This window comes from Podarcis tiliguerta (genome assembly GCF_965153285.1).
Source record: "Podarcis tiliguerta genome assembly, chromosome: 16".
NCBI lineage: Eukaryota > Metazoa > Chordata > Lepidosauria > Squamata > Lacertidae > Podarcis > Podarcis tiliguerta.
In genome coordinates, this window is record NC_139549.1 from 14,874,984 (window position 1) to 14,901,509 (window position 26,526).

At 50.6% G+C, this 26,526-nt stretch overlaps 1 protein-coding gene across 1 annotated transcript; it reads left to right on the plus strand.

Annotated features, from left to right (window-relative positions):
* Window positions 1-17,327: 17,327 nt before the first annotated feature.
* LOC310667134 (serum amyloid P-component-like) lies at window positions 17,328-25,642 on the plus strand (the record flags this gene model as incomplete). The annotated part of the gene is made up of 3 exons (XM_083418864.1): window positions 17,328-17,356; window positions 18,936-19,495; window positions 25,614-25,642. 3 exons carry the CDS (start codon window positions 17,328-17,330, stop codon window positions 25,640-25,642), a joined length of 618 nt encoding a protein of 205 aa, XP_083274990.1.
* Window positions 25,643-26,526: the final 884 nt, after the last annotated feature.

The following is a 26,526-nucleotide window of genomic DNA, read 5'->3' on the forward strand; positions in this document are numbered from 1 at the left end:
CCCTCCCTCCATCTTCCCATAGTTCGGGCATCTTTCGTGGCTTTAACATTGGCAGAAATTCAACAGGTGCAGCTCCCATCCCATATTGGAAGTGAAGTAGAACCAGCACACTTGATGAATTTCTAAATAAATACAGACGTTCCAAATATGACACCCCCTGTAATTATTGCATGGTAGGGATGTGCTGAAAGGGACGCGGGTGGCGCTGTGGGGTAAAGCCTCAGCACCTAGGACTTGCCGATCGAAAGGTCGGCGGTTCGAATCCCCGCGGCGGGGTGCGCTCCCGTCGCTCAGTCCCAGCGCCTGCCAACCTAGCAGTTCGAAAGCACTCTCGGGTGCAAGTAGATAAATAGGGACCGCTTACTAGCAGGAAGGTAAACAGCGTTCCGTGTGCTGCGCTGGCTCGCCAGATGCAGCTTTGTCATGCTGGCCACGTGACCCGGAAGTGTCTCCGGACAGCGCTGGCTCTTGGCCTTTAGAGTGAGATGAGCACACAACCCTAGAGTCTGGTAAGACTGGCCCGTACGGGCAGCGGTACCTTTACCTTAGGGATGTGCTGAAAGTCTGATTCTGCCCCCCCCCCCACTTTAGTATATTTATATCCCAATTTTTTGGAAGGGAGCTGGAGGTGATGTATGTGATTTCCTCTCTTCCCCCGCCTCCCTATTTTACTCTCCCAACAACCCTATGAGGAAGGCTGAGAGAGTGTCTGGCACACTGATCACCCAAGGAAGCTTTTTGGAGAAGTATGGATTTGACCCCATGCCTCCGACAGCCCCAGTCCAACAAGGTAACCAATTACAGCACACCGCTGGCACTCCAGAGCGGCCACCTGACCAGCTTTGGGCCCGCTCCTCTGCCTTTAGCCGAGGCTCTCGTTGGAGAAGTTAGCTGGGGACTTTCTACTACTTATTGTGCCAAATCAAAACAGCAGAGGAGCGGGGGCTAGATGGGCAGTTGGCAACCCTGTTTCTCAGCCACTGCTGCATGCACATGTGTGTGTGGGGAGGTGCATAGTGGTTAGAGCGCTGTGTGGCAAAGCTATCCCTCCATCTCTAGGTAGGCAGCTCAGAGGCGGAGAATCTGCTTGGCAAGCAAGCAGAACGCCAGGGATCAGCGAGGGACTCCTGTCTGAAACAAAGGAGAGTCACTGCTGCCTGTCAGTGCAGACAGTATTGAGCCAGATGGACCCAAGAGACTGACTCAGTATAAGGCATCTTCCTCCAGTCCTCTGTTTCCAGGCAGGGTGGAGGCCGCCGGCCGCCCTTGCTGCTCGCTGGCTGTTCCTCCTGGCCAGGGTTGCTGTGAGGTCAGGAGGAACGCTCAGTCCTTTCTGCTGCAGACGGCCGTGTTGCTGTTAGTGACCGGGGTGGCCCCCACCCAAATGGTGAGCCGGGGCGGGGTGGGGGGGTGCTGAATCCAGCCCACAAGATGGTCTGCTTTGTCTCATGTATTTCTCCTAAACCTCTCCCCCACAGTTCAGCTTCTTCTTCAAACTTTTTTTAAAAAATAAATCCCAGTTTTGTCATTTCAGCCTTCCTGAGAATAAATGGAGGCTGGAAGCACTGGATTAGGAAGGAGCAGCTCCCACCACTAGGCACCGCTCCCTCCTGCAAGGCCCAAGTTCTGTCGAATGCCAACCAGAAGCTTAATCCCTCGCATTTATATATGCCCCATTTCTCCAAGTTGCTCGGGGGGGGGGGCACTTCTTATCCTCAAAACTACCCTACATGGCAGGTTAGGCTGAAGGATGGGGAATTTAAGGTTCGCAGAGCTGAAGGCAAGCCATGTTGGCTGTGTGTGGATTTGAACCCGATACCCCTTGGTCCTAATCTAAACGCTGTGGGGCTTGTAAGCCTGAACCCTTCAGACTTCAAGCATATGCGTGGAACTGGTCCTGGTGAGACTGTGATGGTGGGCACAGAAGGCACTCTGTACATTCGCAAAGACACTACTTCCTATTTAACAGGGCGTCACTTTATATTGAACCTGTCATAAACAGCTGATTTGGAGCCTCAGTACCTCCATCATGCTTTACTTACCGGTAGGTGGAATCCCCGGTGCCCCTGTAGTCCCTGAGTACCAGAACCAAACTCTTCCAATGGAGACTACCAGAGGACAGTGAGATGCCAAAGGCAGGCTCTCACCAGGCCAAGAGTAGGCTGGCAGCTCTTGCCTCGTTCAGTGTGGGGCTTGCATGGGAGTAGAGAGCTTTCCAGTGGCTCAGACCTATACGCTTTCCATTCTGCTGCTCTTAACAGCACCCCAAAACTGCCCCTGATGAGGACTCCTCACCTCACTCCAGAGCTGGCTCTATAGCTATACCCCCCACAAGCCTCCTTTTCCCTGGGAAACATGGCGTCAGGCCTGTTAAAGGTGGCTGTGTTTAGTCCAGAGGTTCCCCATCAGTGCACTGAACAATAATTTAGGAAGGGGTCTGCCAATTCATACACCCCCCATAAGATATCTCAACGGGGAGGAAAATGGGAAGGACCGCTGAAGTTAGTCTTATCCCTCCCCCACAAACTTCTATGCCTCTCACTATTGCAGGACAGGCATAAATTCAACAGGTGAAGGTGGAACGCCCATCTCTGTGTGCGACAGCTCAGGGCTGGGGGCAGCTGCATGTCTGCCTGTCTTGACAGGAGCCAGGATGAGTCCCTTAGCTGCCTCCCCCACCCCACATCCCAAAGGGAGTAGGGTACAGCAGTTAGAGTGAAAATGCTTCAAGCCAGGGCATTTCATGGTTAAAAGCGGGGGCTGTGGGCCTTTCTCCCTGAGAACTCCTGGGTCCCAACAGGCGATGACTTGAGATATCAAACACATGGAAAGGGCTCATCATTCAATTCCCCGTTTTCTGGCAGAGATGGTGGCACTTAATTGTTTTAGAGCAGAGGGAGGTGGAAGATGATCTTTTTTTTCTTCTTTTGCTGCCCCCTATTTTAAAGAGGGAAGTGTGGGGCTTTGCGCAGGGGGGGGGCTGGCAGTCAGGACTCCTGGGTTCTTTCCAGCCTTTGTCCTGCAAAAGCCATTTCCCCACTTGGCTCTGCCCCAGGCTGAGAGGGTGGGAGAGACATCATCGTGCGCCACAGGGGTTGGGGTTGGGTGTGGGACACTGAGTTCCTTCTCTCTTTCCTTCTCTGGGGGGTGGAAGCCCCCCCCAATCCAGACAGCTATCTCAGCCCCTGCTGCTGCATATGGAACCCTAGACCAGCCCCATAAGAATGGGGAGGGGTTGTTTGCAGGGGGAAAGGAGAGGCGTTTGTGTGTGTGTGTGTGTGTCTTGGACTGGAGGGTATTTTTTCAGAGGGGAGTGAATCTTTACTTTTCAAGGGTGGGGACTGTGTGCCAAGGAATCCCCCCCCACCCACCTCCTTTGCTTAGTTTGCAAGAGGTGTTGGGGCTCAAATTTCAGAAGCCCTCTGTCTGGCCTGGCTGTGATGATGACCCAGCTGCAAAGGAAGAACACCCTCTGTTCATGCTTGTCTTCCCCAACAAATTTGCAAAGAAAATGCCCATGTTTCCCTGCTATTGCATGCAGGTTCAAGAGCTGAGCTCTGGGAACTCAGGGAAGGTTATCGGACCTCACTCACCCAACCTGCCAAGATGCTACCATATTTAATAGCGGCACAAAGCAGCAGAAAAGGAATATACAGTGCTACCTCTGGTTACGTACTTAATTCGTTCCGGAGGTCCGTTCTTAACCTGAAACTATTCTTAACCTGAAGCAGCATTTTAGCTAATGGGGCCTCCAGCTGCCGCCGCGCCGCCGGAGCACGATTTCTGTTCTCATCCTGAAACAAAGTTCTTAACCGAGGTAATATTTCCGAGTTAGCGAAGTCTGTAACCTGAAGCGTATGTAACCCGAGGTACCACTGTAACAGGTTTTACTTTCCCCAAAGTGTGGAGCTGAATTAACTGGAGTGGGAGGGTAGCTTCTCCTCTTGAATTTCTGCCTGCTGTGACTCTTATTTCAGCCTGGTAGACTCTTATTTCAGGAAAATCCTAACCCAGATGTAAAGTAAGTAGAGCCAAAAGGGTTCACTCCATGCTAGGGTTAAGCCCCTAAATGCATGGATGCCTCTTTCTGCCTCCATCCCACCCAAGTTCTCATCACTGAATTTCTCCACCTCTTGCCTTTTGAGTCTTGGGTTGATTCTCTGCCAGAGATGTCCACAGACCCAGATTGCATCCCTCCCAACATGTCCACCAGCCCAGAGAAGCTCCAGCCCTTTCAAGCATCAGCAAGGCAGCCCCCACCCCATGTGAAAAGGGTGGGGTACCTGAGGCATCATCATTCCCAGCATCCTAGACTCTACCGAGCCAAAAGCTGGGGCTGCAGTGTTGCTGGGGACAGACGGGGAAGGGAGGGTTATCAGCAGAACAGGAGACTGGACTCAGCTACAACTGGCAAAGAAAGAGCACTTTATACGCCTTGTTTATGCATTCTAACACTGCGACAAGAGATGGCGCTGTGGAGTTCTGTTTTTTGCTAACCTGATTTCCCATACAAAGTTTGTGACTCGTTTATCTGAAACGCTTCTTGGATGTGTCTAGATCCAGCCTGAGTTCTTCCCCACCCCACCAAAACAACAACAACAACCACCCAGTCAAAGAGCAAAACAGTGCAGCTTTAAAATGATTGACATGATGTTTCTCCAGTGGAAAGGTCCTTCGGAAAGTACTTAGCCACAGATTGCACTGCAGAATTGACCTTTGGAACCTCTTGCTTCAGGATGTTGGGGTCGCCGCTGGCAGGATTAGGAGAGGAGCTGTACCTTTGTGATCAAGCATGTTCCTCCTCCTGCAGAGTCCATCTCTAGCTCAGTATTGTCTACAAGGGCTGGAAGTTGCTCTCCAGGACTCCTCAGGGGCCCTTTGCACCTCGAGTGTTTATGGCAGGCTGGGATTTGTCCCAGAACTCTGGTCATGCCTCTTGGGTCAGTCCCAATCTCTTAACCTGACCCACCTCACAGGGATGTTGTGGGGGTGAAATGGGGAGCAAGGAAGAACCGTGTGCAGCTCCTTGAGTTCCTTGGAAGGAGGGTGGGATAAAAAGGAAATAAACAAATCAATAAATCGTGGCAGCTTGACACAGTGAAGTTGCAATCACAGGGATTGCAGCTGTGTCTCACTTAAACCACACACACACACGGAGGCTGCATACGCACCATGCATTGAAAGGACATTTAAAGCATATACACAACCAAGAATCTTGGGAATGATAGTTTGGTAAGGGTGCTGGGAACTGTAGCAATGTGAGTGGTAATTCTGCGTATGGAGCATACATTTAAAGCACACACAAACTTGGTTATGTGTGTGTGTTCATGCATGCATGTGTGTGCTTTAAATGTTTTTTAAATGTATGCTGTGCACACACGCGCGCGCACACACACACACACACACACAGGCACACAAACACACACAAGGAAGGGTGGGAAACCTGGGCAAAATGTGCATTATTTTCTCAGCTCTAAAGGGGTGGAGATCCGCAGGCTTTTGCAATCAGGGCTGGACCTCAAATGGATGCAAAGTGGAATTGGATGGGGACTGTATGATCTCATTCCATACACTTAGCAGATACAAGCAAGGAACAAACAGGAAAACACACAAGGCCTAAAGATGTGAAATGTGAATGAGGAACCTCAGTTCTGTTCTCGCTGGCTCTCTGTGCAGAGAAAGAGGGGTGTATGTGGGGGGAGGCAGAGTGTCACGCAACCTGGGGTCCCAACAAGAGTGGGAAGGTACACTGCTAAGCCCCGATCCACGCAGCCAAAGATTTCGTGACTCTTCTGGAAGGGCCCTGCGGGTATTCTCTAAGGGCTGGTCCACAGTAGAAGAATTTCTTGAAGCTCAGAGCTGAGTTGCAGCTAATTTAACCGGCAGATGACTGGAAACAGTCTGAGTAACATCTGGGAAGCAGAGTTGGCATTGTCAAAAAATGTGCTGTCTGTGCACTCCGTTCTGGTTCTGCTGCTTCGAAGGAGAGGGAGCAATGTCACCAACTCCGGAAACAGGTTTCAAAGCTGGGAATCATATGGTGCAACCGTCAAGGGCGGCTCGATCTCTGAGCAAGCACAGAGTGCAAATTCATAACAAAGAAGAGAGTGACCTCAAACATGTGCAGAGCTTTTATTCTGCACCATGGCGCAAACACAACCATGTTTCAGGAACTGAAGAGTAAAAGGATGCTGGTCTGAGCCCCAAGCCCATCTCATTAGCCGCTGAGGCAAATATCCATAATTATCCATAATTAACCGCCAAATATCCATGCTGAAACTTTAGGTAGAAAACTGAGCTGGAAACAGACAGTGGCATTAAGTAGGGCTTGGCTTGTGAACCTGTCAGGCTAACAACGTTAGGCTCTTACACAAGAGCAGAGGGTTTCCTGAGCATGGGCAGAGTAGCTTTCCATCACTGGCCCTTACACCTGTGGAATCAGAGGGAACAGTTTTCAGGATAGGGGAAATAGCATCTGGATGTAATGATCTTTTCTTTCTTTCCTCACTTCCTTCAAACCCCTTTACAATCAAGGACCTTTCCTCCTATATCAAGGATAGGGAGCCAGTCTTCATCCACTTTGACCAGCAGCACCAATGGTCAGGGATTATGGTCAGAGTAATTAATTCAGTAACACCTGGGGGGCCACAGATTCCCCTTTCCTGTTCTATAATCACCGCGACACTGTTTACCATGGGCACATTCATATGTGTGGAGCAGAGCTCAAGAGTGGCAATTCAACATCTCTGTACTGAATTGTCATGGGTCAAAGTGGCAGGTGGGGGCTCTTGCATAGAACCAAAACATTGCAGAGTTGGAAGAGGCCCCAAGGCTCAACCCCCCTGCAATGTGTTGACTGTGAGTCTTCGGCCTGGTACCTTCCTGGGACGAAGGATTCCAGCAACATCTGGAAGGCCACAGGTACACTGGCTGTCAGCAGGACTCCTAGGTTCCACCAGACACGCTTACCTGGAGATGCCAGGGTTTGAGGCCAGGACTATTAGCATATAAATGGTTGGGCTTTAGCTACGACCCACCCACAGTTCTTGGACAGGAATTTTCTTAATGGCCACTAGCCGTTACTGCCCTCCAGGTGTTTTGGGGCTACAACTCCCATCATGCTGTTTGTGGCTGATGGGACCTGGAGTCCAATGATGGGCCACAATTTCTCCATCCCTTCGTGATGACAGGAGCAAGCCCAGCAGTAAATCAGACCATGCAAGTTGGAGTTAACTCTTTATTAGCAAAACAGGGGTGTCAGGCCTAATGAGCGCAGCAACCTGTTTCCACTAAGTCTTGCCCCCCAGGAAGCAGTTGCTGTGACTGAAGGTTGCTGCCAAAGTCCCCTCCTCTCTAGGGTTTTCCCCAAACAATCTGAGAATGTGCCTGCATGAAGCTAACTCCTCCTCCTCCCTCTTCATGCCTCTCCTGGTTCTGAGAGACCAGGGACAAGGGGAGCATGTCATAGCAGGAGGGGAAGACACCCTCCTGACGTATCTCTGCCTCTTGGCCTCCCTCCTCTCCTGCTTCAGCTTCTGCCTCTGATTCTAGTCTTCTCTCTGCCACAGACTCTCCCTGCTCACTAAAACCTGGTGCCTCTCCAGCTTCCGACCCCTCCCCCCCTTCTCCCTCTGACCACTCATTGCCACCCCCCCCCCCCGGGCTCTGAGCCTCCTTCCCTTGGAGGTTCCTCAGCTGATTCCTGCCGCCATTCCTCTGCATCCAACCAGTCCATGACAATACGCAAGATCCAGGACTGTTGCTTTGCTGTCCTGCTAGTTGGCTTTCCAAGGGCACCCGACTGGGGATGGGGATGGTGGTCTATATTGGCCTTTGGCCTCTCCTTAGGTTCTTACAAGGGGAGACAGCTGGGAGGGCCTCTTCTTTTGTGGGTCAGGCTTGCGAGTGCAGCAGATCCCGGTCAAGGAGGTGCTGCCTGCGTGGGCCCATGCAGCCAGGGGCCCCTCATTCTGCACCGTGGGTGTGTGGGAAAGCCATTTGGAGCTTGTGATTAGAGCCAGGTGGATGTGGGTGAAGGGCAGGGCTTGTGCTTTCCCCCCACCGCCCCGCCCCCTGGGAGGTGAGTCAGCCCGGGAAGAATCTGATGAGTTCATCCCTTCTGTCCCCGCAGCAGGAGCCCCACCCTGGGCCAGCTCTTTGTTCCAGAGGCCATGAGCCAAGATGACCCAGAGGAACAGCTGGGCCCGCTCTCTTTCCGCGGTGCTCGGGTCCAGCCTGCCTGGAGAACTTTCGGCGTGGCCAGGGTTACGAGCTGTCATTGACCCGAGTCTCTGTGTGCGCTGAGGACTCCCATGCACCTTCCCACCTCTGGCTTGGGAGGATTGCCCTGGCTGGCTCTAACCACTAGGGGCCCACTGCCTTTCCGGAACTGCACAGAAGCTCACTTCCTGTGGAGCACTTGGAGAGGGCAGGCGTACAGACAGAAGCAGCAATGGGAAATGGAGTTAGGAGGCTCCGGGGAGAGGCAGTGGGTCCCCTCCTGAAGATGGGGCTTTGGCAACGAGGAATTAGACCACCAGTTCCTCTAGCTCCATATCATCCTGGCAAAGGAGCATAGCTCAGTGACAGGGCGTCTGCTTTGCAAGCAGAAGGTCTTGGGTTCAATCCTCAGCATCTCCAATAAGGATGAGAGAGACCAGTGCCTGAAACCCTGGAGATTCTCTGCCAGTCTGTGTTGGCAATACTAAGCTAACCAATGATCTGATTAAGTCATGGATAGGCAAACTAAGGCCCGGGGGCCAGATCCGGCCCAATCGCCTTCTAAATCCGACCTGCGAACGGTCCGGGAATCAGTGTGTTTTTACATGAGTAGAATGTCTCCTTTTATTTAAAATGCATTTCTGGGTTATTTGTGGGGCATAGGAATTTTTTCTTCCCCCCCTTCAAAATATAGTCTGGCCCCCCACAAGGTTTGAGGGACAGTGGACCGGCTGACCTCTGGATTAAATATACAACATCATTTCTCCGTTCCCAGGTCTACACTAACTGGCAGAAGCTCCCTATAGATTTGGGATGGGGACATTCCCAGGCATGCCAAGGTTTGAACTGAAGTCCACTTGCGTTGTAAGGCAGGTGCTCAGACATTGGGCCTTGGCTCTTGTTTGAAACAGAGGGACCTGAAGACAACAAAATGATGCTCGTTCTAGGAGAGTCTAGAAGGATAGAGTTGGAAGGGACCACAAACATCATCTAGTACAACCGCCTGCAATGCAGGAATCCTTGACCCTGAGATTAGAAGTCTCCTGCTCTGCTGACTGAGCAGCAACGGCTGGGATCGGAATGGGGCAGGCAGACTGATTCGCCCTCTTTTCTCACTGCTACCCCAGAAAGTCAGACCTCCAGACCAGCCTGTCCCCACTCCTGGCCGTGCCACCTGAGGCCGATGGGAGATCCAGGGGGACCCAGGTCCCTCTCCCTGTTCCTTGGCAAAGGCTGTCTCTTTCTCTCCCATGGCTGGTGCTGGAAGCCCAGCTGAGCTGCCTCCCAGTTCCCAGCCTCTTCCATCCCTGTCTCACTTCCTGTTCTCCCAGGGATAAGATGTGCGGAAGGCTAAGGGAGGCCAGGCCAGGCCGGATCCTGCCTCCCTTGGGACCTCGTCCCCACGGCAGCTGTGGGGCACGGGGGCAGGGTGGTCAAAGGATGCCGCGGAAGTGAGGGCAGGGGGCACAGCTGGGCCTCTGGGGCTGGAGCAGGGCCAGGGAGAGAAGGAAGACGTCGTCTCAGTTCTTGGTCCCCCCCCCCATGCTCAGCAGGGACCAAAGGAGACTTTTCTTTAAGGGGGGGGGTGCCAAATGGAAAAACGATCCCTTGTCCTTTGTACTCACATGCTCTGCCTGCTTCCCTCCTCAGAGACCCAGCGTCTGAGCAGAGTGTTCGTTCCGCAGCGCACCTCTGGGTCACAGGCAGTGCCATGAGAGGGGGCTGCTTCGGTGCAAATCTCTGGCAGCGCAAAACATTGGGGGAGAGCCTGGCCACAACCTCCTGTGTTGCAAAGGAGCTGCTGTGCTCTTCCTAGACCAGATGTGGCTTCGCTGGGACCCAAAGACAGGCTGTGTACACACCCTACATTTGAGGCACATGGCGACCTTTCCTTTAAACACCCCCCCCAATTTTCCTGGGAACTGTAGTTTATCCCCATTCCCAGCACCCTTAAACTACAGTTCCCAGGATTCTTTGGGGACAGACATGTGCATTAAATGTACAGTATGCCTGCACCCAGTGGTGCGCGGCAGAGGAAGGTGCGCTCTGCAGAAGTGTGGGGAGAGGGGGAGAAGTGTGGGTGGACAGGTGCCCCCTCCCAATATTTTGTTCAAGTTGGTTGCTTAAGGTCACAACGTCTTCCACACTGTGGCGAGATGTATTGCATTTCTACTTAAACTTACACAATTATTTCTAAATCTGCAGCTATAAGCCAACACGTGCAAATCATGCGCAAATTAACCCCTGTGCATTTTAGGCAAGTTTGCATCTTCTTTCGTCTTTTTCGGGGTCAGGAGTTCCTGGCAACGGCTCAGCAACCAAAATCTAGTACGTGTAGCCTCAAACTGGGCAGTCGTTATCTCCCATAAAACCTGGGATTTGACCACACAATCTGTTCTGGGCCTCCTGGCCTCGGATTTCTGTGTGTGTTAGATCCCTGTGCAGTTGTGACACCCACACAGAGAGATGATTGAGGGGCCCGGAGGCAGGGCAGGCCCTTGCAGTGGGTGGGAGGGTGACCGGCCGTGTTTGGGTCACCTGCAACACGCAGCTGCTCTCATAGTCCGAACGAACCGGCTTTGCAACGCTAGACCTTCCTGGGATACAGGACTGGGATGTGAGCATTTTCCTTTCCTTTCTTTGCATGGGCCCAGGGAAGTTTCCCGTGACCATGCTGGAGAGGACAGGGAAGAAAACCTGGAGGTGTTCCCGAATGATCTTGGCCAGGGATTCTTCCACTGTCTGTCCCTGGCCTGTCTGGCAGAGTCAGCATCTCCAAGGCCTCTTGGCTAATTCTCCCATTCGCTCTTTCGATTTTCAGTTACCAGCCAAGAAAGGAAAGACCTGAGCAGAGAGCGAAAAAGTTCTGGTCGCCTCCCCTCAAAACAGATACTGTAGAGCTGGGGAAACTTCAGAAAAGGGGATCCAAAATTAACCGGGCGGGGGGGGGGGGATTGGAGGGATTCCCCTGTGAAGGAAGGCTGCAGCGTTGGGGACATTTTAGTTTTGAGAGAAAGGCGAGTGAGAGGAGACATGATAGATGTTTATAAAATTGTGCATGGCAGGGAGAAAGCAGATAGAGAAAAGATTTAGTCCCTCTCTAGTACTGTAACTCTAGAAACTGGGACATGGGTGGCGCTGAGGTCTAAACCCCAGAGCCTAGGGCAGGGGTCAACAGCCTTTTTAAGCTGTGGGCTGGTCCACTGTCCCTCAGACCTTGTGGGGAGCCGGACTTTATTTTAGGGGGGGGGGGGAGAACAAATTCGTATGCCCCACAAATAACCCAGAGATGCATTTTAAATAAAAGGACACATTTTACTCATGTAAACACACCAGGCAGGTTCCACAAATAACCCAGAGATGCATTTTAAGTAGAAGGACACATTCTACTCATGTGAAAACATGCTGATTCTTGGACTGTCTGCGGGCTGGATTTAGAAGGCGATTGGGCCGTATCCGGCCCCGGGTCTTAGGTTGCCTACCCCTGAGCCTAGGACTTGCTGATCAGAAGATTGGTGGTTCGAATCCCTGTGACAGGGTGAGCTCCCATTGCTCGGTCCCTGCTCCTGCCAACCTAGCAGTTTGAAAGCACGTCAAAGTGCAAGTAGATAAATAGGTACCACTCCAGCGGGAAGGTAAACGGTGTTTCCGTGCGCTGCTCTGGTTCGCCAGAAGCAGCTTAGTCATGCTGGCCACATGACCTGGAAGCTGTCTGTGGACAAACGCCAGCTCCCTTGGCCTGTAAAGCGAGATGAGTGCCGCAACTCCAGACTCATCCGCGACTGGACTTAACGGTCAGGGGTCCCTTTACCTTTTAGTAACTCTAGAACTGCAGGACGGCCATTGAAGCTGAATGTTGGATGATTTGGGACAGCGGGGGGGGGGTAGTCCTTATTCACTCAACGCATAATTAAGCTGCGGAACTCACTCCCACTGGAAGCAGTGACAGACCCTCCAAGTGCTCCTATTTCCCAGGGACAGTCCTGGATTTATAGAAACCATCAAGATACAATTTCTGCGATGTTATTAATGCAGTAAGATCTGTGAAGGAAAGGAGGATGATAAAGACTAGACCACCCGCAAGAAAGAAAGAAAAGGAAAAATCGCGGCACCTGCCACCAATTATATTGGAACACATGAGCAGAGAACACATGGTTCATTTGGAAAAAGCAAGTTTTTACATTACTATTATTATTATTATTATTATTATTAAACTTATTAACATTGTTAAATTTGAATTAAATTTAAAATTTTACATTATTATATTAGTAGTATTATAATTAAATTATTAATTAAATTTCTATGCCGCCCTTCATCCAAGAATCACAGGATGGTTTACAATATAAAAATGCAAAAATACATCCCATAGTAACAAACAGAAAGAATACCCCCACCCTCTGCCGCCCCAGTTTAAAAGGCCACAGATGACTGAATCAGGCAAAGGGCTGGGAGAAAAGGAATGATTTTGCCCGGTGTCTAAAGATATTTAATGAGGGCACCAGGCGAGCCTCCCGGGGGAGAACATTCTACAAATGGGGAGCCACCAGATAAAAATCCCTTTCTCGTGTTGCCAGCCTCTGGACCTCTTGCAGAGGTGGCGCATGAAGAAAGGCCTCAGGAGATGGTCACTGTATTTAAATACCGGTTTCATTGATGTTTTGCAAAACATAAATGCACTTCACACTTCACATCTGGAATTCCCCGATTCTTAATTGAATTGCTTGACATTGGCATGTGCAGCCGATGAAGCTGACATGTAGCGCTGAAAAGCTCAGGGTTGACCACATGTGCTTCTCTAATTCTTTTTTGCAGGTCAAGGTGGGATGAAGGGAGGTAGCCAACAACTCTAGACCACTGAAGGAGAAGCATCATCTTCACAGTCGTTGTCTGTGGGTGAATGAGAATCAAAGTTTAACAGGTGTGCTCAAAGTTAAAACCTGGCTAAGAGTCGGACATGACTAAACGACTAAACAACAACAACAACAACCTTTAATGGTTGTTTTGTGTGTGGTGGCAATTGATTTGTCCAGGACATTTCATTCTCTCTCTCTCATATATTTGTTGTTGTTTAGTCGTGTCCGACTCTTTGTGACCCCCTGGACCAGAGCACACCAGGCACTCCTGTCTTCCACTGCCTCCCGCAGTTTGGTCAAACTCATGCTGGTAGCTTTGAGAACACTGTCCAACCATCTCGTCCTCTGTCATCCCCTTCTCCTTGTGCCCTCCATCTTTCCCAACATCAGGGTCTTTTCCAGGGAGTCTTCTCTTCTCATGAGGTGGCCAAAGTACTGGAGCCTCAGCTTCAGGATCTGTCCTTCCAGTGAGCACTCAGGGCTGATTTCCTTCAGAATGGAGAGGTTTGATCTTCTTGCAGGCCATGGGACTCTCAAGAGTCTCCTCCAGCACCATAATTCGGCAGCACCTCTGCTTCAAGGGAAAAGCATTTGCTGGTGGCAGCAAGTCTTTTGCAGAGATCGGCCCCCTCCCCTCTCTGGCACTCGTACCAAAGTTCACTGATGTCCTTGTATGTTTTATGGAGATTACTGTAGCCCTTTGGGAGCTTACGTTGTAATCCTTACATGCAGCGTTGCCCATATAAACAATTGGCAGAAATATCATTCAAAACGCCTGGCTCTGAGCCAGAGAGCATACTCACTGATACGATAGGGGAAGAAAACTATGTTACCAAGGGAATATTCTTAGAGGAAGGGTCTGGATTGCAGAATATACATTAGGCACAGCGTAACCCAAGTACTTTCTTTCACTTGATCCCCCAAATCCCTCCAAGTCTCACAAAGGAAGGAAAGTGCAGACATAGCTGCTTCTCTCAAGCACAACCCTGACTTTTCTTTGCCAATGGCTATAAAGGCTTTTTGTATATCCTCAAGCCCAGTACTGCACTCAGCTCTGTTGAGGAATCCCAAACAAACAGTGCCCAAATCTTTTTGGAAGTAAAATCCTCTCATTGTAAGGAAACCTGGAATGTGTTTGTATCACACATACAGCCAGCCAAAGAATGGGGAGCAGTTGATGGATAATGTACAGTAGGTGTGTTGATGATTATTCATTCTGAAGATTTGCTCGTGCCTTCGGACCACCAGACCCCAGGCACGTTGGCAGAGGCTCTTTCCCCCTCCCTCATACCTTCCTTTCTGGCTCATGGAATCGCACTTTGCGATCACGTACAAGTTTTTGTTGAGTTGAGGGGGTTTCAGTCTAGATGAAACTCAGGGTCCCCTTCCAAACCTGTCATCCTGTATTTGCGAGAGTGGAATGTGCAAGGTAAGGAACGGCTTTGGCTGGCTGGCTTAAGTACCACAGTTCAGCATACCCAAAGAAGTTGCCCTGTGCCATAAAACCAAAATGGGCGGGCCTTTCCCCCCAGCCTCTCTCACTTGGCTGGTAAGGAGAATAACAATAGACTGAATTGTGTGTGAGAGTTAGAAGGTGGGGCACACAGAGACATGTCACCCCTGGAAAACCTAAAGACAAAGCAAGGTCTGTTTGATCCTTAGGTTGTATATATGTGTAAATAAAATCGTATATCCTAAAGACACCACAGTCTCTGTTGACCTTCATTCCAAGGAAGCCAAACCTGGGTAAATACAGGAGTCCCCGAAGTCCCTCACCTATCAGAGATTGGGGTGGCAAGTAACATTATTTTCTGCAGATTCACGGTAAATGTGTGTGTGTGTGTGTTGCTGAAATCCCACCCCCACTAAACAAAAAGGCAAATGGAAACTCAGCACGTTGTAGACAGACTTCAGAATGTCTCCTGCTTTACAGGACCAAGAGTCCAGACACTTACTGTATTTTTCACTCTATAAGATGCACTTTTCCCCTCCTAAAAGTAAGGGGAAATGTGTGTGCATCTTATGGAGTGAATGCAGGCTGCACAGCTATCGCTGGAGCCAGAACAGCAAGAGGGATCGCTGCGCAACGCTCCCTCTCGCTTAGCTGGCTTAGCCATGTGAAGCCTCTTCAACATTTGATTCAGAATATATTTTTTTCTTGTTTTCCTCCTGTAAAAACTAGGTGCGTCTTATGGCTGGGTGTGTCTTATAGAGTGAAAAATACGAATTTAATGTGCAATTAACATACGTGACAATAGTCCACATGTCTGTTCAGAGGTCTTTTTGTGTTTAATTGAGCTTACTCCCATTAGCCTGTTATGTGCAGATGACATGCCATGTGATTTCAACATTGCCAAGTGATGCAAGACCCCCCCTTCATGGAGAGATACCCCGCCTTGAGTTTCAGCAAAGCTTTGGGGGTTCCATGTATGACTGGCACCGATCTAGAGATCAGATGGAGAAGTGCTGCCCCCTGCTGGTGGATATATAGAGGACTTCAACATGACAACCTGGGTTGGTATCTAACAGCAGGGATTTAAGAGGCAGGGATAGGGATTTGAACATCTCTAAATATATGCTTCGTTAGACACACTCTTTATTATCTCCCCCCACTCCATTGCTGCCAACAATCTTGGCTGAGCCTTTGCTGCATCACATGATGTACAGCAGGGGTTGGAAACCAGGGCTGTGGGCCAAATGCGACCAGGTCTCTCTCTCTCTCTCTGGCCCTTGGAATGCTCTCTAGCCTCTCCCCCCCCACTGGTCCTCCCGGAGCATTTTTGCTGCTGAATCCTTGAACTCTTGATAATGACTCTTGCCTGACCTGCATGGAGGAGAGAGGCTTGCGAGTGTCTGCAGAAATGAGAGGTTTCCTAAGAGGGTTTTTTGGGGGGACTTCTCCAAACTTTGGGGCTCTGTAAGCCTGCTGATCAGTGCCAGATTTATGTATAAGCTAAACAAGCTATAGCTTAGGGCCCCACTCTTTTGGGGCCCCAAAAAAAATTTAAAGGAAAAAACAACGATGTACATTTCCAAAATATAAGATAAAAAACAAATAAAATAAAACCTACATACAGCAACAGTGTTTTGTGTTGTGTAAGCTCCTATGATGTAAGTAATGAGCCCTACCTGCTAGCCTGCTCCCTAAGATATCACTGGTTTGCTCATCTCTATACATAGGGTGTCTACATTCTGCATGGACTGGTTGCATGGCAACATGGGCAAATGGCTTTAGATACCTATTAGGTCCATAAATTACCATATAGTATATAAATTACTATATAGTATATATTCAACACAAAAGACAGTGGCAATTTGTTGTTGACAAAGGACATGGTACCATTTTGGTGACAGAAGGGACTAAGTGTATACAAAGACTGGGGAACCTTTGGGATTTGACTGCAGATCCCATCAGCTTGGACTACCAACCATGCTAACTGGGGAGAGATGTAACTCAGCAATATCTGGAGGGCCCCGATGTAAGATGGCGCCCATTCAGTTTTATTTTTTATTACAAGTAAGGTGAAGGTAAAGGGACCCCTGACAGTTAGGTCCAGTCGTGGCCGACTCTGGGGTTGCTGCGCTCATCTCGCTTTATTGGCCGAGGGAGCCGGCATACAGCTTCTGGGTCATGTGGCCAGCATGACTAAGCCGCTTCTGGTGAACCAGAGCAGCGCACGGAAACGCCGTTTACCTTCCCGCCAGAGGGGTACCTATTTATCTACTTGCACTTTGATGTGCTTTCAAACTGCTAGGTTGGCAGGAGCAGGGACCGAGGAACGGGAGCTCACCCTGTCGCGGGGATTCGAACTGTCGATCTTCTGATCGGCAAGCCCTAGGCTCTGTGGTTTAACCCACAGCGCCACCCGCGTCCCAAGTAAGGAGTGGGTATTATTTCTTGGCATTCCATTCTGTACACATTTGTTACTCATTCCGGAGTACATTCCTTCCTCTGTTACAGGAGAGGTGATCACAGCCACCCTTCTATTCCCCCAGAATGAAGAACTAAACTGAGTCAGGAACCTTTTTCAGCCTGAGCTCCACATTCCCTTTTGGGCAAACCTCCTAGCTGGTGGGCGGAACCAGAGGTTTTAAAAGTGGGCAGAGTGATAGATGGGCATTTAACATTTTGTACTGCAGTTTCCACACAGGGTCACAAAGCTTCCCCACCTCTGAACTAAACAAATGTGATATAAACAAAGAAAGGAAAGGAAAGGAAATAATATTTTAATAACCAAAACAGATGGAACAGAGATGCAGAGGGAGAGGAGGGGATCATTCCAGTAAGAGGGAAAGAAAGGAAAGAAAGAGGGAAGGAAGAAGGAAAGAAACAGAAAGAGAGAGAGAGAAATCCTTCCACACTTCTAGCCAGACCTGGAATAGTGCAAAGCCAAGTAATCTGACTGAAAGCCCAGCAAAACCCAGACTGGAAGGCGAAGTTTCTTGCAAACTCTTGCAGTGGATCCAGACTTGAAACCTGACCAGGCAGCAGTAGGAAGAAAACACAAGCAAATGCTATTAAAAGCTTGCTGGGCCAGAAAGCTCCTGGGCAGGAGTTCATTGTTCCAGGTTGTTGTGAGGAGCTGGAGGTGGCTACTGCAGCTTCAGAGCATAGAAGACCCCCCAGCGGTGGTCCCCATCCGCACAGCGCTGAGGGACAGTTCTTTCTGCCAAAGTTGCATTCCTTTATGTTCTCTTCATTTGGACAAGTCTTCTTGCCTCTAATAGCTTCTTTGACTCTGCTTCTTAACCGTGCCACTGTCCTTTTGGCCCTCATGGTACCTTTCCTAATCTGCAGTATACAGTTGAACTTCTGACACCATGTTGTGTTTTGAAGCAACACCCGAAGCATTTTGGAGTGATACGACCCTTTGCCTTTCTAGTTCCTATTCACCAATCATCTTGTTCAGGGGGGAGTTTCCTCTTTTGAAATCAAATGTGACCGTGATAGATTTTATCGGCAATTGCCCAATTGCTTCTTTGGAGAAGAATCAAGTTCACAGTGAGTTCATCTATCTCAGGGTAAGCACTTCATCATGATATAGAGCAGGGCTGGGCAATATCTGGTTTTCAACATCATGATATGTGAGTATGTATAAAGATAAAGGGACCCCTGACCATTAGGTCCAGTCGTGGACAACTCTGCGGTTTTGGCGCTCATCTCGCTTTACTGGCCAAGAGAGCTGGCGTATAGCTTCTGGGTCATGTGGCCAGCATGACAAAGCCGCTTCTGGCAAACAAGAACAGCGCACGGAAACACCGTTTACCTTCCCGCTGGAGCGGTACCTATTTATCTACTTGCACTTTTTAGCAAGCTTTCGAACTGCTAGGTTGGCAGGAGCAGGGACCGAGCATAGTAAAAATCAATAAAATATATATGCTTAATTTTTTTTAAATGCTGCCCATGCTTCTCCTTATTCACAATCCTTCCCCCCCCCCTTCAGCTTTTGACTTCATATGTCACTGTGTCCTTTCCATCTAATATCAAACTCATGATGAACTATGCAGAAGTGGCAAAATTGCCATGCAAACTGCGAGACAAAGACAACTGTGACTTTAAGGAAGAATGGGAGCCTTTTATAAATTATCTAAAAAGAGAACAAAATGAACTGGACTTCTTGGCAGGTTTTGAATAAACATATACAAATTTACTGAGGGATAATATATTAGATATATAATAGAAGGATGTATACAATTTTACAATATGCAGAGGTTAACATAGGTTGAGAAATCAGAGAGAGGAGCTGAGGGTTTTGCTGGGGTGGTGGGAGGGGAAAAAGAGGGGAAGAATGAAGGTGATTTGCTTTGATAATTTGTTATGTTGAAATTGTTAATAAAAAACTTTTAAAAAAAGTTTTGAAGAAAGCTGCGACATTCTCTCTTCCTCCTCCCTCTTCCTTCAGGTTCAGGCCTCTCTGGGAAGCAAGTTGTTTTCGCGCAAGCATCGAATACTGCCCATGTGGTTTTGAAGGCCTCCCCGAAGCAGCCGTTGACCGCCTTCACCGTGTGCCTGAAACATTACACGGACCTGACCCGTGCTTACAGCCTTTTCTCTTATGCCACCCGGAACAGCCACAACGATATCATCATCTACAAGCACAAACCCAACCAATACAGCCTCTACGTGGGAGGTGAAGCAGTGACCTTTGTGACCCCAGAAAAACAGTCGCTTGAAAGAGAGACTTTGTGTGCATCTTGGGATTCTGCCACAGGGCTGGCGAGGTTGTGGGTGAACGGAAAACGTCTGCCGCCCAGGAGCCTGAAGAAAGGATACTCCATCAGCGCAGACTCATCGATTGTGCTCGGTCAAGATCAAGACAATATGGGGGGTGGCTTTGACATCAACGACTCCTATGTCGGAGAGATGCTGGAGGTGAGGATGTGGGGAAGGGTGCTTTCCCAGGAGGAAATGAAGCTGTTATGTACTGATGTTCTCCCCCTGGGCCAACAGGGGGATATTGTAGATAGTTTTCACTCAGGTCCACATCAGTTATTTTAGGCGGGAAACCCTGGGTTGTTGTTGATACAATGTTGACAGCCGGCTCCTATAAAAGCAGGCCGGCTGAGCTGTTTGCTGTTCAGTTCTGTCCAGCTACAATAAAGAGCTGCTCTGGAGAAATCACTGTGTCATCTACTATGTTCGCCCACAACTTAACACTGGCGACGAGGATGGGATCGATGGACATCAGAGCACAGCCAGATGCAGCCACCCTCTGAGCAGAGCTGAATCACTGAGCGAAATCACTGAACAGAACCAATTCAGAGCTGACTGTTCTGGCTAGAGCTCGGTGTTCCATCCATCGCCCTTCACGCCGGCATCGGAACCATGGCTTCACTTGTGCCTCTACCGCCATTTGCGCCAGCCTCTGAATCATGGGACTCCTACCTCGCTCGGTTCGACTGCTACCTCCAAGCCAACGAGCTGACGCAAGTATCACAGGAGCGTAAGCGGGGCCTATTCCTCAGCCTCTGTGGGCCTGAGGTGTTTGAGACGGCCCGAGCATTGGTTGCGCCTGAAGCAGTCCAGGCAACACCGTGGGACACGATCCAAGAGAAGCTCCGCAACCACTATGCACCAAAGCCGTCCAAGATTGCTGCCCGCCATGCGTTCTACCACCGGAACCAGGCAGAGGGGGAGTCAATCAACAACTACACCACCGCCCTGCGACAGGCTGCACTGCACTGCGAGTTCCGAGACTTAGATGATGCTCTGATGGATCGAATCGTCTGCGGGGTCCGGGACATCCATCTGCAACGGTGTCTCCTCGCCAAGCCAGACCTCACGCTACAGAAAGCCATTGAGGAGGCTGTGGCCTCAGAAGCTGCTGAACGCTCTGCCCAGGAGATCCGCAAGTCCAGCAGCCCGCGTCTTGCTAGGAAACCAGTTCCAGTGCATCACGAAGAGGCCAGCAGTGATGAGGCATCCTCCAGTGAAGACGATGACGTGCACCAGACAAAGCGGGAGCGCAGGAAGTTCCAACAGAAGTCCAAGGGCCAACCGGAATGTGCCGGCTGCGGAGGCAACCATTCCCGTGCCAAGTGTCGATTCAGAGACGCCATCTGTAGGAAGTGTTCCAGAAGGGGCCACATCGCTAAGGTCTGCCGATCGGCTCCGTCTGACACCCCCCCTTCACCAACTCGCAAGTCCAAGTCTTCACTCCAGTCTGCCAAGGAAAGCTGTTTCGCTCTCACCAACTGCCGCTGCCCGTCTGGAACCACGATTGGCCAAACCGATTCGCCTACGCGACGCAAGCTGAACGTCACGGTGCTCATTGAAGGAGCTCCATGTGACATGGAGATCGACACCGGGTCTGCCCTGTCCATCGTGTCTTGGAGCACCATCAAAAGACTGGTACCCAGAGTGTCCAAAAGGCAACTTGACTCTCACCGCGTACACCTGAGAGACTACCAGGGAAACGACATTCCCATGGTAGGCGTTGGCCGGTTCCGGATCGCATTCAAGGATTTTTCGGGCCTGCTCCGGTTGGTGGTGGTCGAAGGCCAGCGGCCAAGCCTCCTAGGACTAGACTGTTTTGATGCCCTCAGCCTGGAAGTCACCGGCATCAACTGCATCTCTAACGCAGAGACTGAGGGTCTGATCAAAGACTTTGCCGAGGTTTTTGACGGCACTTTGGGGCAATATACAGGTACGCCCATCTCCTTTAGCCTTGATCCACAAGTCGCCCCCATCAAGCTAAAGCCACGCCGGGTTCCCTTTGCTCTCAAGGCTAAGGTGGACGAACAACTGGACAAGCTGATCGCCCAAGGAGTTTTGGAGCCGGTTGACCATGCCAAGTGGGAAACCCCCATCGTCACGCCTGTCAAGCCAGACGGGTCGGTGAGAATCTGCGCTGACTACAAGTGCACGATCAACAAGGCACTTCAGCAGCACGCTTATCCGGTTCCTGTTGTCCAACACCTGCTGCATTCCCTGGGTGAAGGTAAGGTCTTCGCTAAGCTGGACCTTGCCCAAGCCTATCAACAACTGCCCGTCGATGATGCCACTGCTGAAGCCCAGACGATCGTCACCCACCGAGGGGCATTCCGTTGCCGCCGGTTGCAGTTCGGGGTGAGTGTGGCTCCTGGCATCTTCCAAAGCCTTATGGAGCGTCTCCTGCAAGGGCTTCCGGGCGTGGTACCATATTTTGATGACGTCTTGGTGTCCGCAGACTCACACCAGCAGCTGTTCGAGCGCCTCCGTGCCGTGCTGACCAGGTTCCAAGAGGCTGGGCTCAAGGTAAAGAGGGAGAAGTGCCAGATCGCCGTTCCACAGGTGGAGTTCCTGGGCTATCTTATCGACGCCTCCGGACTTCACCCGACCACATCCAAGATCCGCGCTATCCAGCAGGCCCCCATCCCAAAGAACAAGACGGAGTTGCAGGCGTTCCTGGGGCTGCTGAACTTTTATAACATGTTCCTGCCCCACAAAGCCACGGTGGCTGAGCCTCTTCACCGACTCCTCAGCACAAAGACGCCTTGGTCCTGGGGTCATCGGGAGATGGCGGCCTTCAACGCGGTCAAGGCTCTCCTTTCATCGGACAGTGTGCTGGTACAGTACAGTGAATCCAGGCCGCTGGTCCTTGCCTGCGATGCCTCACCTTTTGGCATCGGCGCTGTCCTTAGTCACCGTTTTCCAGACGGAAGAGAAGCACCGCTCGCCTACTTTTCCAGGACGCTATCTCAGACGGAACGGAATTACAGCCAGCTCAACAAGGAGGCACTGGCACTTGTGGCTGGAGTGAAGAGGTTCCATGAATACCTCTATGGCAGGACTTTTGACCTCATCACTGACCACAAGCCGCTCCTGGGCCTCCTCGCCGGTGATCGTCCAACTCCACCGGTCCTCTCGCCGCGCATGCTGCGATGGACTGTTTTCCTGGCTGCCTACCACTACCGGCTCGTCCATCGCCCGGGGAAATCGATGGGCCATGCTGATGCCCTCAGCCGTTGCCCTCTTCCAGCATTTGTGGAAGACCCGGCTCCAGCTTCATCGCTCCTCCTGATTGAGGATCTTCCGGAAGCGCCTGTATCGGCTGCCACTGTGGCCTCCGCATCTGCCCAGGAACGCACCATCAGCCGTGTGCTCAACTGGGTGTGGAGGGGGTGGCCACAAGGGCCTTTTGCATCGGAGTTCCAGCCCTTCACAACCAGACAACATGAACTCTCGGCTCATCGCGGCTGTCTGCTGTGGGGAGACCGCGTCGTGATTCCCCAAAGACTCCGTCAACGCGTCCTGGAGGCTCTGCACGTTGGCCACCCGGGAATTGTCAAAATGAAGGCGTTGGCTCGGTGTTACGTCTGGTGGCCTAACATGGACGATGCCATCACTGCCTGGGTGTCCGCCTGTCAAGCGTGCCAAGAATCAAGGCCTGCACCACCGGCAGCTAAAGGACACACCTGGGAGACGCCAAAGACACCCTGGTCAAGGGTGCACATCGATCTGGCTGGCCCCTTTCACGGCCGGACCTTTATGGTAGTGGTAGACGCCTATTCCAAATGGCTGGAGGTGGCCCTGATGCCCTCCACCACTACCGAGGCCGTCATCCGGGTGCTGCAAGGACTCTTTGCGACGCATGGGTGTCCTGATGTCCTTGTCTCCGACAACGGACCGCAGTTCACGTCAGGCACTTTTGAGCGGTATCTTTTGGGACTGGGCATCCGCCATGCCCTAACGGCACCATTTCATCCATCCAGCAACGGGCAAGCGGAGAGAATGGTGCACTCGGCAAAAGAGGCACTGGCGCGCCTGGACCGGGGAGACTGGCACGAGCGGGTCGCCGAATACTTGTTCGTGCAACACATCACCCCTCATGCGGCCACAGGGCGGAGTCCTGCTGAACTGCTTATGGGCCGCCGCCTCAGGTCACCGCTCGACCGGCTGCACCCGGACTTTGCCGTGGCTGAACCCCCAGGCTGTGCCAACGCGCCACGGTCTTTTGTTCCAGGAAACCAGGTCTTTGCCCGGAACTATGTGGGGGACATTCCTTGGGTGCCAGCCACAGTAGTGGGAGTCACTGGACCTCGCTCGTACCAGGTGGCACTCGAAGACGGACGCTTGTGGCGCCGGCACATAGACCAGCTTAGGCGCAGGGTTGGGGACTTGGACACTACCGTGGTGCCCCCAACTGCGCTCGTGTCTCCAGAAGAGAAACTTACAGATGGCGAGGCTCCTCCTACACCTCCCTCGCAAACTGCCAGCGTGGAGCCGAACCAAGCCGCTTCAGAGGGTCTGCCAGACTTACCACAGACTCAGACCACTCCACTTGCGGAGGCTCCATCCACAGCAGTGGATCCAGGGGATTTGGGTTCAACGCCACCTAGGGTCGCACCACAGCCTCAGCAAGAATTGGGTGGCCCTCCGGACTTGGCTACCAGTCCCCGGCGGTCTGGCAGAGTTTCCAAGCGCCCAACTTATTTAAAGGACTATGTTGTTGGACATGTATCACTGTTGGTTTAAGTATGGGAAATGTAACCGATATGCTTTTTGTGCCTAATTGAACCATTACGTGTAGTGCTGTATATAAGGAAACCATTACGATTGTAACTAACGCCTTTTCTCGGTGGGGAGGGGTGTTATGTACTGATGTTCTCCCCCTGGGCCAACAGGGGGATACTGTAGATAGTTTTCACTCAGGTCCACGTCAGTTATTTTAGGCGGGAAACCCTGGGTTGTTGTTGATACAGTGTTGACAGCCGGCTCCTATAAAAGCAGGCCGGCTGAGCTGTTTGCTGTTCAGTTCTGTCCAGCTACAATAAAGAGCTGCTCTGGAGAAATCACTGTGTCATCTACTATGTTCGCCCACAACTTAACAGAAGCGCACCCTGCTAGACGACGATATTCTTGGAAACGCCATATTTGATTGGGAAACAGTCAATTATGAAGCAAAAGGTGGTGTTATTATTGAGCGCGCATGGTCACTTTAAACACATGAGCATGTTCTGGAAAGTGGGTGTGCCATTATTCTTTAAAATGTCTTGATTGTTCATGTTTGTACGCAACTCATTGATGTGCAGTGAGTTTGTACGTATCTTCAACCAATCGTTGAAGGCAGCTGCATTTTTATTCTTCCAACTCATCAATAACCTGTCTTTTTGCCATAGTAAGGGCACGGAGATTCCACTCATATTGTCCCTTTGTTAGGTTCCATGTATAATCCAAAAGCATATTTCCCTCTGCAAATTTGAGATCATTCTGTACAGTGGTTTTGATCGTCCCTACTACCTTCTGCCAAAAACTTATCAATATTGTAGAAAACATATGTTTTAGAGAAGCGTTATCCTTGTTACATACTACATGGCTTAGGTCATCCTAAACATAGACTTGCCATGGACAAGTTGCCATCATTTGTCTATCCAGCTCCGTTTCACTTACTGGTTGTTGTTATTGTTGTTGTTTTAAATCAATACTCTACAACATGCAAAGCAGCACAGAATTACAGAATTGTAGTTGGAAGGTTTCCCCCTTGGGTCATCTAGTTCATGGGTAGGCAAACTAAGGCCCAGGGGCTGGATCCGGCCCAAACACCTTCTAAATCCAGCCCATGGATGGTCCGGGAATCAGTGTGTTTTTACATGAGTAGAATGTGTCCTTTTATTTAAAATGCGTCTCTGGGTTATTTGTGGGGCACAGGAATTTGTTCATTGTTTCCCCCCCAAAATATAGTCCGGCCCCCGACAAGGTCTGAGGGACAGTGGACTGGCCCCCTGCTGAAAAAGTTTGCTGACCCCTGATATAGTTCAGCCCCCTGCAATACAAGAATCTCAACTAAAGCAGCCATCCCAGACCCTCCAAGTATCCTTATTTTCCAGGGACGTCCGTGATTTAGAGAAGCTGTTTCGGTTTCTGATTTGAACCCGGAATGTCCTGCTTTTCCTTAGGATGTCCCTATCTTCATCGGAGAAATGTTGGAGGCTACGGCACCCACAGACCCACCCACACCCCAGACCCTTTGAACAGTAAGGTCTAGGATAGAGGGCTCACCCTGTCCCAGCCCACAGCCCTCCAGGTTCAGCCCTCTCCCCAACACTGGGACCCATCAGCTCTCAGGCAGTTCAGGCAGGTGGCATGAGCCATGAGTTTCAGAGATGTTCTGCCGTTTCCAAATACTGTATGACTGTGGCAGCACGGCACTGATTTATTGATCAGACGGAGAGCTGCTGCCCCCTGCTGGTGGGTTTATAGGACTTCAACGTTACAACCCGGGTTAGTTCTCCTAACAGCATGGTTTCGCAGGGATGGGAGGAAAATGACTTGCTTGCCTGGATAGAGGAGACACAGAGGTTTGAGAGTGTCTGCAGAAATAAGACATTTCCTAAGAGATTTTTTTGAACTTCTCCAAACTTTGAGGCTCTGTAATCCTGCCAATACTTCCCTCTTGGGGTTGGTGACAGGAGAAGGAGTTTTGTCATTGGTGTATGCAAGGAATGAGGAATTTCTGGTACTCCAATCATGGGGATGCATTTTCGCCTTCCCCTGGTGATGGGAGAGTTTATCTGGGTGGCAGCAATTTGCTGCCACTGTTTTTATTTTCCCAGAATGTTGTGGCACACCAGAAAATAAACAATAACTAAACTGGGAGCCTGAGGGCCACATTGCCTTTTAGGAAAATGCCCTGGGACCGCTTGGAGATTGAGGCCTGAGGTAAAAATGGTTGGAGCGAGAGATAAGCATTTTACATTTTGTATACCGCAAGGCAGTTTCTACACATACTCACCACAAATGTGGTATAAACAAGGAAATAAAGAAAATGTAGTAAGTTTTTAATAACCGAAACAGATGGAACAGAGATGCGGAGGGAGAGGAGGGGATTGTTCCAGGAAGAGGGAAAGAAAGGAAAGAAGGAGCGAAGAAGGAAATAAACAGAGAGAGGGAGAGGGAGAGGGAGAGGGAGAGAGAGAGAGAGAGAGAGAGGGACTATCTGGGGGAGGGACAGTGCAGTGGGGGGCGCAAATT